Genomic DNA, 16,120 nt, shown 5'->3' with positions numbered 1-16,120 from the left:
ATATGTATATATATATATATGTATATATATATATATATATATATGTATATATATATATATATATATATATATATGTATATATATATATGTATATATATATGTATATATATATGTATATATATATATATGTATATATATATATATATATATATGTATATATATATGTATATATATATATATGTATATATATATATATATATATATATATATGTATATATATATATATATATATATCTATATATATATATATATATATATATATATATATATATATATGTCGTGCCGAATATGTAAAACTGGTCAATTAGCAAGAACTCATTTAAAATTAAGTGCTTTCTAAAATTTTCTCTTATACGTTCAAAGATTTATTTTTTTCATTAATGTTAATGTAAAAATTTTTAATTTTGCTCCAGAAGAATCTTATAAAACTTAACTAACCTTATTATAACAAGAACAATTTATTTTAGCCTAACCCAACTAAATATATTTTAGATTTGTTTACAATAATTTAATACTAAACAAACACAGTGAAATATATTTTTTTCGTTAGGTTCAGAATGATTTTGGCGAAATTATTGCATACACAAAATTTCGCTTGTCGTATACGGCAAGATGAACGTTGCTATTTAAGCCAAGATCGCAAGTTCTGCCTTTTCTGAACCACACACACACACACACACAATATATATATATATATATATATATATATATATATATATATATATATATATATATATATATATATATATATATATATATATATATATATATCCCCAAAAAGAAAATACTTTCATCATTCAACACTTTCACCACACTCACACATAATCACTGTTTTTGCAGAGGTGCTCAGAATACAACAGTTTAGAAGTATATACGTATAAAGATACACAACATATCCCTCCAAACTGCAAAGACCCCAAACCCCTCCTTTAAGTGCAGACATTGTACTTCCCATTTCCAGGACTCAGGTCCGGCTATATAAAAATAACCGGTTTCCCTGAATCCCTTCACTAAATATTACCCTGCTCACACTCCAACAGCTCGTCAGGTCCCAAATACCATTCGTCTCCATTCACTCCTATCTAACACACCCACGCACGTTTGCTGGAAGTCCAAGCCCCTCGCCCACAAAACCTCCTTTACCCCCTCTCTCAAACCTTTTCGAGGACGACCCCTACCCCGCCTTCCTTTCCCTACAGATTTATACGTTCTCCATGTCATTCTACTTTGATCCATTCTCTCTAAATGACCAAACCACCTCAACAACCCCTCTTCAGCCCTCTGACTAATACTTTTATTAACTCCACACCTTCTCCTAATTTCTGTACTCCGAATTTTCTGCATAGTATTTACACCACACATTGCCCTTAGACAGGACATCTCCACTGCCTCCTGCCGTCTCCTTGCTGCAGCATTTACAACCCAAGCTTCACACCCATATAAGAGTGTTGGTACTACTGTACTTTCATACATTCCCTTCTTTGCCTCCAAAGATAATGTTTTTTGTCTCCACATATACCTCAATGCACCACTCACCTTTTTTCCTTCATCAATTCTATGATTAACCTCATCCTTCATAAATCCATCCACTGACACATCAACTCCCAAAAATCTGAAAACATTCACTTCTTCCATACTCCTCTCCAATTTGATATCCAATTTTTCCTTATATAAATCATTTGATACCCTCATCACCTTACTCTTTTCTATGTTCACTTTCAACTTTCAACCTTTACACACTCTCCCAAACTCGTCCACTAACCTTTGCAATTTTTCTTTAGAATCTCCCATAAGCACAGTATCATCAGTAAAAAGTAACTGTGTCAATTCCCATTTTGTATTTGATTCCCCATAATTTAATCCCACCCCTCTCCCCAACACCCTAGCATTTACTTCTTTTGCAACCCCATCTATAAATATATTACACAACCATGGTGACATTACACATCCCTGTCTAAGACCCACCTTTACCGGGAAATAGTCTCCCTCTCTTCTACACACCCTAGCTGAGCCTCACTATCCTCATAATAACTCTTTACAGCATTTAGTAACTTACTACCTATTCAATACACTTGCAACATCTGCCACATTGCTCACCTATCCACTCTATCATATGCCTTTTCTAAATCCATAAATGCAATAAAAACTTCCCTACCTTTATCTAAATACTGTTCACATATATGCTTCAATGTAAACACTTGATCTACACATCCCCTACCCACTCTGAAACCTCCTTGCTCATCCGCAATCCTACATTCTGTCTTACCTCTAATTCATTCAATAATAACCCTACCGTACACTTTTCCTGGTATACTCAGTAAACTAATTTCTCTGTAATTTTTACAATCTCTTTTGTCCCCCTTCCCTTCATATAAAGAAACTATACATGCTCTCTGCCAATCCCTAGGTACCTTCCCCTCTTTCATACATTTATTAAACATAAGTACCAACCACTTTAGCACTATATCCCCCTTCCCCCGCTTTTAACATTTCTGTCATGATCCCGTCAGTTCCAACTGCTTTACCCCCTTTCTTTCTACGTAATGCCTCACGCACCTCCCCCACACTCACATCCTTCTCTTCTTCACTCCTAAAAGACGGTATACCTCCCTGACCAGTGCATGAAGTTACCCCCTCCCTTTCTTCGTCGACATTTAAAAGTTCCTCAAAATATTCTCGCCATCTACCCAATACCTCCCTCTCCCCATCTACTAACTCCTCTACTCTGTTTTTAACTGACAAATCCATTCGTTCCCTAGGCTTTCTTAACTTGTTCAACTCCAATTTTTTTTCATATTTTCATTAAATTTTTTTGACAGTGCCTCTCCCACTCTATCATCTGCTCTCCTTTTACACTCTCTCACCGCTCTCTTCACCTTTCTTTTACTCTCCATATACTCTGCTCTTCTTATAACACTTCTGCTTTGTAGAAACCTCTCATAACCTACCTTTTTCTCTTTTATCACACCCTTTACTTCATCATTCCACCAATCACTCCTCTTTCCTCCTGCACCCACCCTCCTATAGCCACAAACTTTTGCCCCACATTCTAATACTGCATTTTTAAAACTATTCCAACCCTCTTCAACCCCCCACTACTTATACTTGTACTAGCCCACCTTTCTGCCAACAGTTGCTTATATCTCACCCGAACTTCTTCTTCCCATAGTTTATACACTTTCACCTCTCTCTTACTTGTTGTTGCCATTTTCCTCTTGTCCCATCTACCTCTTACTGTAACTGTATCTACAACTAAATAATGATCCGATATATCAGTTGCCCCTCAATAAACGTGTACATCCTGGAGCCTACCCATCAACCTTTTATCCACCTATACATAATCTAACAAACTACTTTCTTTACGTGCTACATCATACCTTGTATATTTATTTATCCTCTTTTTCATAAAATATGTATTACTTATTACCAAACCTCTTTATATATATATATATATATATATATATATATATATATATATATATATATATATATATATATATATATATATATATATATAACTCTCAAGTTGGTATTGAAAATGCAGCGATGTTTGGAACCATCCTGAAGTGATAATTGTTCAAGATTGAACTAAACATCGCTAGATTTGCAATTGCTGTTTAGTGGGTGAATTGTGAGGCGACGCAGCGCAGTGCGGTCACCAGGCCAGGGCGACACAGCGCAGTGCGGTCACCAGGCTGGGGCAATGCAGTGCATCGCGGGGTGGATTTTTTTACGTTCGGGTGAAGCTCTAAACCCGTAGGGGATCATTATAGCCCATAGGGGGAACGGGAGGCAATGGGGTTTGATCAGAGGAAGGGAGGGATATCTCCAATTCCTTGGATCAAGAGACCTTCACTAACGCCTCGGCTTCCCCTCCATTGCAGTTATGAAAAAAAGTGCCGCTAGTGTTGTGGATGTCAAAGGGGAATGACGTCAAAGGGGGTGAGGACGCAGGTGTCGCCCAGGAGAAGCAAGACCTCCTTTGCTGCCGACCTCAACACCTCGACGAACTTACGATCCATGCCCACCGGGGCCTCTGTCACCCACAGGTAGACGTCATGCGTAACTTCATCTCTGTCACAGTCCGCTATGAACGTGCAGAAGGCGTCGCGGGAGGCGAGGAGGAAGGCCAGAAGAACAGCTGCGCCTCTGGTGATGGCCGAGGTAATGTTAGATAGCTTGAGAGTAGCGAGGAACGTGTTGCTCTCTCTCATGTAGTTCCTGCTGCTCTCATCGTTCATTAAGGTGTAGGTAAGCACTTGAAGGTACAGTATGTCACTTCGGCGCTGGAATTTCTGTACGAGGTGCTCCAGGAAGGATGTTACTTTACCGTCCTCACCCGTCGCAAAGTAATTTGAAGCGTCGAAGGTGAGGCCACTGGAGATGGCCTCGCAAAACCAGCGGCAGACGATTCCCAGATGAGGCACCTCCGACCTGTAAGACAACATACGCACCGTCTGCATGAAGACAGCGAGAGTGAAGTGATTCAGTACCTGCAGGAGCTCAGTTACGATGGTCGCCTTCACCTCCACCCCAGGGCACCTCTGGAAGCAGTCATCGTGCGCTTGGTCTATCTCTCGCATTATTTTATGGGGAGTAGAGAAAGTATTTATCACCCACAACATCTGTGGAGGATCTGCCTGCGAGAGTAGCCAACAGACACACTGGGTCACCTTCACCAGAGTGTTCCCAGGCAGGCATGTGTCACCATCATCCACCAGCGGCATCAGCTGCTCCAAAAATGACTTGCGGAATTCTGAGTTTATTTCGGTGGGAAAGCTGTGAAGGATGGTAATGAGGCGGGAAGTAACGGCGGAGAGACTCACTAGCTGAGCGGTGTAGGCTGGCTGAGTCCAAGCAGAGCAGACGCTGCGAAACACATCCAGCAGTAAGAGGAGCCACGGGCCAGCATCCATGGGGGTCGCTTGAAGCAAGAAATCCTGCACCAAGACCAGCGTCTTCTCCAACACGGGAAAACCTGCTGAAGACTGACTTATATGGTGACACCACTTCACGAGAGTCTGTGGCCATTTGGCTACTTCCTTGGACAGCGATACATGCCAGTGGTGCAGCAGCTGTAGACAGCTGCACACTGAATCCACTAGCTTCGCCCAACCCTGCTGCTGCGCTTGCTTGATCAACATGGTGGTGGTGTTGAGCACCACTTCCATCTCGTCCAGCGTCGGAAAGAGGACGAATATCTTCAGGAAGATGAGATCCACATGCAGGCTGGCTGAGTGCTCCATTTTTAGCGAGACAGCGGCACGGTGAGCCAGAAACTGAGCGTCCCGCAGACTGAACCACAGCGCCCTGTCAGCGTCTAACTCCAGCACTGTGGCCAGAACCGGCCCCAGCTCAGCCCAGGCAGCTGTCTATGACTGCAACAGCAGGACGATGGCTTGAAGGTCCTGCAGACTGACGAGGTGAACCAAGTATGGGTTCTTCCTGAGGAGGTGTGTCAGCTGGTGGTAAGGTAGATGCATCTCCTGTCCCCCGTCAGTGACGCCGCTGCCGCCCTTCACCAGGCGAGCTTGCCCTTGCACCGATCCCAACAGCTTTGTGAAAGTCTTTCTGATATGATCACTCATGTTTTAATTTTAACCAAAGAAATGTGATTTTGAAATTTGGAAAGCATCCTAAGAGCTTTACCAAGTCATGAAGCTCAACGTAGTCCCAGTAAAAGCTTATTGTGTCTTCTCTGCACATACCTGTCGTCATCACACTTCAACACCCACTCACCTGTAGTCACTGAAGGGATAACCGATGACCAGCACTTCTGTCTGATAGAAGAAGAACCTGAAGAGTCCTCGGTGATGACTCCGAGTGTCCAGGTCCCACAGTCCGAGACACTGCCAGAGAAACAAGGTTTACAGGGTTGAAAAGCAGGTTTATGTTAGTTATTTTATTAAGAGCGGTATTATGTAGGTCAAGGAGGTTGTTAGTGCCATGGAAGAGCTGGGTTTCAATCACTCCCTTAAACGCTTTTATAAACTCACTTATATAAATAGAACAGGGAAAGTACAAGGCGGTAAACATAACAAAGTTCATAAATACCCAACACAGTTCGGTGGGTCGGTACTTTTAGAAACACAACTGTTATTGTTTGTTATTGTTACTATCAGGCAACACAAGCTCCTCACTATCTGCCACAACTACCACTAGCAGACACCCACTCCTCACTATCTGCCACAACTACCACTAGCAGACACCCACTCCTCACTATCTGCCACAACTACCACTAGGAGACACCCGCTCCTCACTATCAGTATGATACATGGAAGACACTGTGGTGGCAGGTTGAATACTGACCCGAGCCAGCAGCTGCCAAGCGTAGTAGTCTCCAGGAGCCGTCATCTCGATGAACACAACAACTGGTCGTTCCTGTGACACAACACTCAGTCAACACAAGTTTACTTAACACAGTCAGTATACTACTTTACATACGCTGATTACACTGGTTATTAAAATACATGAGTAGGAGGGATTAGATCTGAGTGGGACTTACACATGTGTTGAGAGGGTTGACAGAGCTTGTTCCTTGGGTAGCATTAATAATGGGTTGTGCGAATATCTGTTACTGGGTTTGACAAGGATGTGCCAAGTATGGACCAGTAGGCCTCCTGCAGTGTTCCTCCTTTCTTATGTTCTTATGTCATTAAAAGTTTCAGTTCACGTTTAAAAACATAAGTTTCTAACTAGTTTTCTGCGGCTGAATTCAAATCTGAACTTGACTTTGCCCCAACACGAACAGTTTGTGTAAACCACAACTCCCGTCCATCATTGTAATAACTTTTACATTAATGCTAATGGATTCCATTAGTTTTAATGGTCACTTTATAAGTGTATAATGGTTGCCTCAGTGACACCACTGTGACAATAATAGTTGCCTCAGTGACACCACTGTGACAATAATGGTTGCCTCAGTGACACCACTGTGACAATAATGGTTGCCTCAGTGACACCACTGTGACAATAATGGTTGCCTCAGTGACACCACTGTGACAATAATGGTTGCCTCAGTGACACCACTGTGACAATAATGGTTGCCTCAGTGACACCACTGTGACAATAATGGTTGCCTCAGTGACACCACTGTGACAATAATGGTTGCCTCAGTGACACCACTGTGACAATAATGGTTGTCTCAGTGACACCACTGTGACAATAATGGTTGCCTCAGTGACACCACTGTGACAATAATGGTTGCCTCAGTGGCAGCACTGTGACAATAATGGTTGCCTCAGTGACACCACTGTGACAATAATGGTTGCCTCAGTGACACCACTGTGACAATAATGGTTGCGTCAGTGACACCACTGTGACAATAATGGTTGCCTCAGTGACACCACTGTGACAATAATGGTTGCCTCAGTGGCAGCACTGTGACAATAATGGTTGTCTCAGTGGCAGCACTGTGACAATAATGGTTGTCTCAGTGACACCACTGTGACAATAATGGTTGCCTCAGTGGCAGCACTGTGACAATAATGGTTGCCTCAGTGGCACCACTGTGACAATAATGGTTGTCTCAGTGACACCACTGTGACAATAATGGTTGCTTCAGTAACAGCACTGTGACAATAATGGTTGCCTCAGTGGCAGCACTGTGACAATAATGGTTGTCTCAGTGACACCACTGTGACAATAATGGTTGCCTCAGTGGCAGCACTGTAACAATAATGGTTGCCTCAGTGACACCACTGTGACAATAATGGTTGCCTCAGTGGCACCACTGTGACAATAATGGTTGTCTCAGTGACACCACTGTGATAATAATGGTTGCTTCAGTAACAGCACTGTGACAATAATGGTTGCCTCAGTGACACCACTGTGACAATAATGGTTGCCTCAGTGGCAGCACTGTAACAATAATGGTTGCCTCAGTGACACCACTGTGACAATAATGGTTGCTTCAGTAACAGCACTGTGACAATAATGGTTGCCTCAGTGACACCACTGTGACAATAATGGTTCCCTCAGTGACACCACTGTGACAATAATGGTTGCCTCAGTGACACCACTGTGACAATAATGGTTGCCTCAGTGACACCACTGTGACAATAATGGTTGCCTCAGTGACACCACTGTGACAATAATGGTTGCCTCAGTGACACCACTGTGACAATAATGGTTGCCTCAGTGACACCACTGTGACAATAATGGTTGCCTCAGTGGCACCACTGTGACAATAATGGTTGCCTCAGTGGCACCACTGTGACAATAATGGTTGCCTCAGTGGCACCACTGTGACAATAATGGTTGCCTCAGTGACACCACTGTGACAATAATGGTTGCTTCAGTAACAGCACTGTGACAATAATGGTTGCCTCAGTGACAGCACTGTGACAATAATGGTTGCCTCAGTGACACCACTGTGACAATAATGGTTGCCTCAGTGACAGCACTGTGACAATAATGGTTGCTACAGTGGCACCACTGTGACAATGGTTGCCTCAGTGACAGCACTGTGACAATAATGGTTGCCTCAGTGACAGCACTGTGACAATAATGGTTGCCTCAGTGGCACCACTGTGACAATAATGGTTGCCTCAGTGGCACCACTGTGACAATGAAGTTAGATATTAGACAGCTTTACTCTGACACTTTATAGACGAAATTTTACACCTCTTGTCAAAACAACTTATTTTAATTACTTTTATTTTATTAATGTTATTTTCTTTTATTCACTACAGAGCGTTAAACCTGTTCGAGTAAATTATCAGGATCGAAGGCTAGATCCTCCGTCCAGTAAGAGTGAAAGTTGGTTGGTAGCACTGACCGTGAGGTTCCTGGGCAGGTAGCTGGGGTGGCAGGGGTGGAGGTAAGAGTGGAGGATGATGGGGTCGTCCTCCAGGACCTGATACAAGTCCTCCTCGTACTCTTCCTGCGTCAGCCTGAAACACATTGATCCATACACAGCTTTAAGAAGAAGTATGATAGTGCTCACGAAAACAGGAGAGTGTATAGCTAATAGCAGCCAGCTGAAGGGTGGGTGCCAGGAGATGAGACTCAACCCATGCAACCATATATAGGTAAGTGCAGACAGACAGACGAACACACACACACACACACACACACACACACACACACACACACACACACACACACACACACACACACACACACACACACACACTGGTAGTGTTACAATCACTGGTGGAAGATGCTACAATCACTGGTTAAAAGTGCTAGAATCACAGGTGGCAAGAGTTACAATCACTGGTGGTAGGCGCTACAATCACTGATGGTAGATGCTACAATCATGGGTGGTAGATGCTACAATCACTGGTGGTAGGCGCTACAATCACTGGTGGTAAATGCTACAATCACTGGTGGTAGATGCTACAATCATTGGTGGTAGATGCTACAATCGCTGGCGGTAGGTGCTACAATCACTGGTGGTAGATGCTATAATCACTGATAGTAGATGCTACAATCTCTAATAGTAGATGCTACAATCACTGGTGGTAGGTGCTACAATCACTGGTAGTAGATGTTACAATCATTGGTGGAAAGCCTACAATCACTCGTGGCATGTGCTACAATCACTGATGGTAGATGCTACAATCACTGGCGGTAGGTGCTATAATCACTGGTGGTAGCTACTACAATCATTGGTGGTAGGCGCTAAAATCACTGGTGGTAGGTGCTTCAATCACTGGTGATAGATGCTACAATCACTGGTGGAAGGTGCTCCAAACATTGGTGGTAGGCCTACAATCACTTGCGGCAGATGCTACATTCATTCGTGGTAGGCCTACAATCACTAGTGGCAGATGCTGCAATCACTGGTGATAGGCGCTACAATCACTGATGGTGGATGCTACAATCATGGGTGGTAGATGCTACAATCACTGGTGGTAGGCGCTACAATCACTGGTGCTAAATGCTACAATCACTGGTGGTAGATGCTACAATCATTGGTGGTAGATGCTACAATCACTGGCGGTAGGTGCTACAATCACTGGTGGTAGATGCTAAAATCACTGATAGTAGATGCAACAATCATTGGTGGAAAGCCTACAATCACTGGTGGCATATGCTACAATCACTGGTGGTAAGCGCTACAATCACTGATGGTAGATGCTACAATCACTGACGGTAGGTGCTACAGTTACTGGTGGCAGGTGTTACAATCACTGGTGGTAGTTGTTACAATCACTGGTTGTAGATGTAACAATCACTTGTGGCAGATGCTACAATCATTAATGATAGACCTACAATCACTAGTGGCAGATGCAATCACAGGTGGTAGGCGCTACAATCACTGATGGTAGGTGCTACAATCATGGGTGGTAAATGATACAGTCTCTGGTGGTAGGCGCTACAATCACTGGTGGTAAATTTTACAATCACTGGTGGTAGATGCTACAATCACTGGTGGAAGGTGCTACAATCACTGGTGATACATGTTGCAATCACTGGTGGTAGATGCTACAATCAATAATGGTAGATGCTACAATCACTGGCGATAGGTGTTACAATCAATGGAGGTAGATGCTACAATCACTGATGGTAGACGCTACAATCACTGGTGGTAGGTGCTACAGTCACTGGTGGCAGATGTTACAATCACTGATGGAAGGCCTACAATCACTGGTGGTAGGCGCTACAATCACTGATGGTAGATGGTACAATCGCTGGCGGAAGGTGTTACAATCAACGGTGATAGGCACTACAATCACTGGTGGTAGGCATTGCAATCACTGGTGGTAGGTGTTCAATCACTGGTGATAGGCGCTACAATCGCTGGTGGTAGGTGCTACAATCACTGGTGGTAGGTGCTACAATCACTGGTGATAGGCGCTACAATCACTGTTGATAGGTGCTACAATCACTGATGGTAGATGCTGCAATCACTGGTGGTAAGTGTTACAATCACTGGTGGTAGGTGCTAGAATCACTAGTGGTAGATGCTACAATCACTGGTGGTAGGTGCTAGAATCGCTGGTGGTAGGTGCTACAATCACTGGTGGTAGGTGTTACAATCACTGGTGGTAGGTGCTACAATCACTGGTGGTAGGTCCTACAATCACTGGTGGTAGGTGCTACATTCACTGGTGGTAGGTGCTAGAATCACTGGTGGTAGGTGCTGCAATCACTGGTGGTAGGTGCTACAATCACTGGTGGTAGATGCTACAATAACTGGCGGTAGGTGCTACAATCACTGGTGGTAGATGCTACAATCACTGGTGGTAGGTGCTACAATCACTGTTGATAGATGCTGCAATCACTGGTGGTAAGTGTTACAATCACTGGTGGTAGGTGTTACAATCACTGGTGGTAGGTGCTAGAATCACTAGTGGTAGATGCTACAATCACTGGTGGTAGGTGCTAGAATCGCTGGTGGTAGGTGCTACAATCACTGGTGGTAGGTGCTACAATCACTGGTGGTAGGTGCTACGATCACTGGTGGCAGGTGCTACAATCACTGGTGGTAGGTGCTACATTCACTGGTGGTAGGTGCTAGAATCACTGGTGGTAGGTGCTGCAATCTCTGGTGGTAGGTGCTACAATCACTGGTGGTAGGTGCTACAATCACTGGTGGTAGGTGCTACAATCATTGGTGGTAGGTGCTACAATCACTGGTGGTAGGTGCTACAATCACTGGTGGTAGATGCTACAATAACTGGTGGTAGGTGCTACAATCACTGGTGGTAGATGCTACAATCACTGGTGGTAGGTGCTACAATCACTGGTGGTAGGTGCTACATTCACTGGTGGTAGGTGCTAGAATCACTGGTGGTAGGTGCTACAATCACTGGTGGTAGGTGTTACAATCACTGGTGGTAGGTGCTACAATCACTGGTGGTAGGTGCTACAATCACTTTATGGTAGGTGCTACAATCACTGGTGGTAGGTGCTACAATCACTGGTGGTAGATGCTACAATCACTGGTGGTAGGTGTTACAATCACTGGTGGTAGGTGCTACAATCACTGGTGGTAGGTGTTACAATCACTGGTGGTAGGTCTTACAATCACTGGTGGTAGGTGCTACAATCACTGGTGTTAGGTGTTACAATCACTGGTGGTAGGTGTTACAATCACTGGTGGTAAATGCTACAATAATTGGTGGTAGGTGTTACAATCACTGGTGGAAGGTGCTACAATCATTGGTGGTAGGTGTTACAATCACTGGTGGTAGGTGCTACAATCACTGGTGGTAGGTGCTACAATCACTGGTGGTAGGTGCTACAATCACTGGTGGTAGGTGCTACAATCACTGGTGGTAGGTGTTACAATCACTGGTGGTAGATGTTACAATCACTGGTGGTTGGTGCTACAATCACTGGTGGTGTTACAATCACTGGTGGTAGGTGCTACAATCACTGGTGGTAGGTGTTACAATCACTGATGGTAGGTCTTACAATCACTGGTGGTAGGTGCTACAATCACTGGTGGTAGGTGTTACAATCACTGGTGGTAGGTGTTACAATCACTGGTGGTAGGTGTTACAATCACTGGTGGTAGATGTTACAATCACTGGTGGTTGGTGCTACAATCACTGGTGTTACAATCACTGGTGGTAGCTGCTACAATCACTGGTGGTAGGTGCTACAATCACTGGTGGTAGGTGTTACAATCACTGGTGGCAGGTGTTACAATCACTGGTGGTTGGTGCTACAATCACTGGTGGTGTTACAATCACTGGTGGTGTTACAATCACTGGTGGTAGATGCTACAATCTCTGGTGGAAGGTGCTAGAATCACTGGTGGTAGGAGCTACAATCACTGGTGGTAGGTGCTACAATCACTGGTGGTAGGTGCTACAATCACTGGTGGTGGATGCTACAATCACTGGTGGTAGGTGCTACAATCACTGGTGGTAGGTGCTACAATCACTGGTGGTAGGTGCTACAATCACTGGTGGTAGATGCTACAATCACTGGTGGTAGGTGCTACAATCACTGGTGGTAGGTGTTTCAATCACTGGTGGTAGGTGTTACAATCACTGATGGTAGGTGCTACAATCACTGGTGGTAGGTGCTACAATCACTTGTGGTAGGTGCTACAATCACTGGTGGTAGGTGCTACAATCACTGGTGGTAGGTGCTACAATCACTGATGGTAGGTGCTACAATCACTGGCGGTAGGTGTTACAATCACTGGTGGTAGGTGCTACAATCACTGGTGGTAGGTGCTACAATCACTGGTGGTAGGTGCTACAATCACTGGTGGTAGGTGTTACCATCACTGGTGGTAGGTGCGACAATCACTGGTGGTAGGTGCTACAATCACTGGTGGTAGGTATTACAATCACTGGTGGTAGGTGCTACAATCACTGGTGGTGGATGCTACAATCACTGGTGGTAGGTGCTACAATCACTGGTGGTAGATGCTACAATCACTGGTGGTAGATGCTACAATCACTGGTGGTAGATGCTACAATCACTGGTGGTAGGTGCTACAATCACTGGTGGTAGATGCTACAATCACTGGTGGTAGGTGCTAGAATCACTGGTTGTAGGTGTTACACTGGTGGTAGTTGCTACAATCACTGGTGGTAAGTGTTACAATCACTGGTTGTAGGTGCTACAATCACTGGTGGTAGGTGCTACAATCACTGGTGGTAGGTGCTACAATCACTGGTGGTAGGTGCTACAATCACTGGTGGTAGGTGCTACAATCACTGGTGGTGTTACAATCACTGGTGGTAGGTGTTACAATCACTGGTGGTTGGTGCTACAATCACTGGTGGTGTTACAATCACTGGTGGTAGGTGCTAGAATCACTGGTGGTTGATGCTACAATCACTGGTGGTAGGTGCTAGAATCACTGGTGGTAGGTGCTACAATCACTGGTGGTAGGTGTTACAATCACTGTTGGTAGGTGCTACAATCACTGGTGGTGGATGCTACAATCACTGGTGGTTGGTGCTACAATCACTGGTGTTAGATGCTACAATCACTGGTGGTAGGTGCTACAATCACTGGTGGTAGATGCTACAATCACTGGTGTTAGGTGCTACAATCAGTGGTGGTAGATGCTACAATCACTGGTGGTAGGTGCTACAATCACTGGTGGTAGGTGCTACAATCACTGGTGGTAGATGCTACAATCACTGGTGGTATGTGCTACAATCACTGGTGGTAGATGCTACAATCACTGGTGGTAGATGCTACAATCACTGGTGGTAGGTGCTGCAATCACTGGTGGTAGATGCTACAATCACTGTTGGTAGGTGCTAGAATCACTTATGGTAGGTGTTACACTGGTGGTAGTTGCTACAATCACTGGTGTTAGGTGCTACAATCACTGGTGGTAGATGCTAAAATCACTGGTGGTAATTGTTACAATCACTGGTGGTAGGTGCTACAATCACTGGTGGTAGGTGCTACAATCACTGGTGGTAGGTGCTAGAATCACTGGTGGTAGGTGCTAGAATCACTGGTGGTAGGTGCTAGAATCACTGGTGGTAGGTGCTACAATCACTGGTGGTAGGTGCTACAATCACTGGTGGTAGGTGTTTCAATCACTGGTGGTAGGTGTTACAATCACTGATGGTAGGTGCTACAATCACTGGTGGTAGGTGCTACAAACACTGGTGGTAGGTGCTAGAATCACTGGTGGTAGGTGCTAGAATCACTGGTGGTAGGTGCTAGAATCACTGGTGGTAGGTGCTACAATCACTGGTGGTAGATGCTACAATCACTGGTGGTAGGTGCTAGAATCACTTATGGTAGGTGTTACACTGGTGGTAGTTGCTACAATCACTGGTGTTAGGTGCTACAATCACTGGTGGTAGATGCTACAATCACTGGTGGTAAGTGTTACAATCACTGGTGGTAGGTGCTACAATCACTGGTGGTAGGTGCTAGAATCACTGGTGGTAGATGCTACAATCACTGGTGGTAGGTGCTACAATCACTGGTGGTAGGTGTTTCAATCACTGGTGGTAGGTGTTACAATCACTGATGGTAGGTGCTACAATCACTGGTGGTAGGTGCTACAATCACTGGTGGTAGGTGCTACAATCACTGGTGGTAGGTGCTAGAATCACTGGTGGTAGGTGCTAGAATCACTGGTGGTAGGTGCTACAATCACTGGTGGTAGATGCTACAATCACTGGTGGTAGGTGCTAGAATCACTTATGGTAGGTGTTACACTGGTGGTAGTTGCTACAATCACTGGTGTTAGGTGCTACAATCACTGGTGGTAGATGCTACAATCACTGGTGGTAAGTGTTACAATCACTGGTGGTAGGTGCTACAATCACTGGTGGTAGGTGCTAGAATCACTGGTGGTAGGTGCTACAATCACTGGTGGTAGGTGCTACAATCACTGGTGGTAGGTGTTACAATCACTGGTGGTAGGTCTACAATCACTGGTGGAAGGTGCTACAATCACTGGTGGTAGGTGTTACAATCACTGGTGGTAAGTGCTAGAATCACTGGTGGTAGGTGCTAGAATCACTGGTGGTAGGTGCTACAATCACTGGTGGTAGGTGCTACAATCACTGGTGGTATGTTACAATCACTGGTGGTAGGTGCTACAATCACTGGTGGTAGATGCTACAATCGCTGGTGGTGCATGCTACAATCACTGGTGGTAAATGCTACAATCACTGGTGGTAGGTGCTACAATCACTGGTGGTAGATGCTACAATCACTGGTGGTAGGTGCTACAATCACTGGTGGTAGATGCTACAATCACTGGTGGTAGATGCTACAATCACTGGTGGTAGGTGCTACAATCACTGGTGGTAAATGCTACAATCACTGGTGGTAGGTGCTACAATCACTGGTGGTAGGTGTTACAATCACTGGTGGTAGATGTTACAATCACTGGTGGTAGGTGCTACAATCACTGGTGGTAAGTGTTACAATCACTGGTGGTAGGTGCTACAATCACTGGTGGTAGGTGCTGCAATCACTGGTGGTAGGTGCTACAATCACTTTATGGTAGGTGATACAATCACTGGTGGTAGGTGCTACAATCACTGGAGGTAAGTGTTACAATCATTGGTGGTAGGTGCTACAATCACTGGTGGTAGGTGCTACAATCACTGGTGGTAGGTGCTACAATCACTGGTGGTAGGTGTTACAATCACTGGTGGTAGGTGCTACAATCACTGGTGGTAGGTGTTATAATCACTGGTGGTAGGTGTTACAATCACTG

The 16,120-nt window shown here is 44.6% G+C and overlaps 1 protein-coding gene across 1 annotated transcript in view; it reads right to left on the bottom strand.

Annotated features, from left to right (window-relative positions):
• LOC128705929 (protein O-linked-mannose beta-1,2-N-acetylglucosaminyltransferase 1-like) overlaps positions 1 to 16,120 on the bottom strand; it is a 61,084-nt gene that overhangs the window by 12,820 nt on the left and 32,144 nt on the right. The window contains exons 5-7 of the mRNA XM_070088115.1: positions 8,780 to 8,894; positions 6,310 to 6,381; positions 5,740 to 5,849 (exon numbers count right to left, since the gene is read on the bottom strand). Of these exons, the coding sequence (XP_069944216.1) occupies positions 5,740 to 5,849; positions 6,310 to 6,381; positions 8,780 to 8,894 (297 nt within the window). The remainder of the gene's footprint in view (positions 1 to 5,739; positions 5,850 to 6,309; positions 6,382 to 8,779; positions 8,895 to 16,120) is intronic.

Source organism: Cherax quadricarinatus, chromosome 23, assembly GCF_038502225.1.
Source record: "Cherax quadricarinatus isolate ZL_2023a chromosome 23, ASM3850222v1, whole genome shotgun sequence".
Taxonomy (NCBI): domain Eukaryota; kingdom Metazoa; phylum Arthropoda; class Malacostraca; order Decapoda; family Parastacidae; genus Cherax; species Cherax quadricarinatus.
The sequence above is the reverse complement of the archived record's forward strand: the minus strand, read 5'-3'. Positions and strand labels throughout refer to the sequence as shown.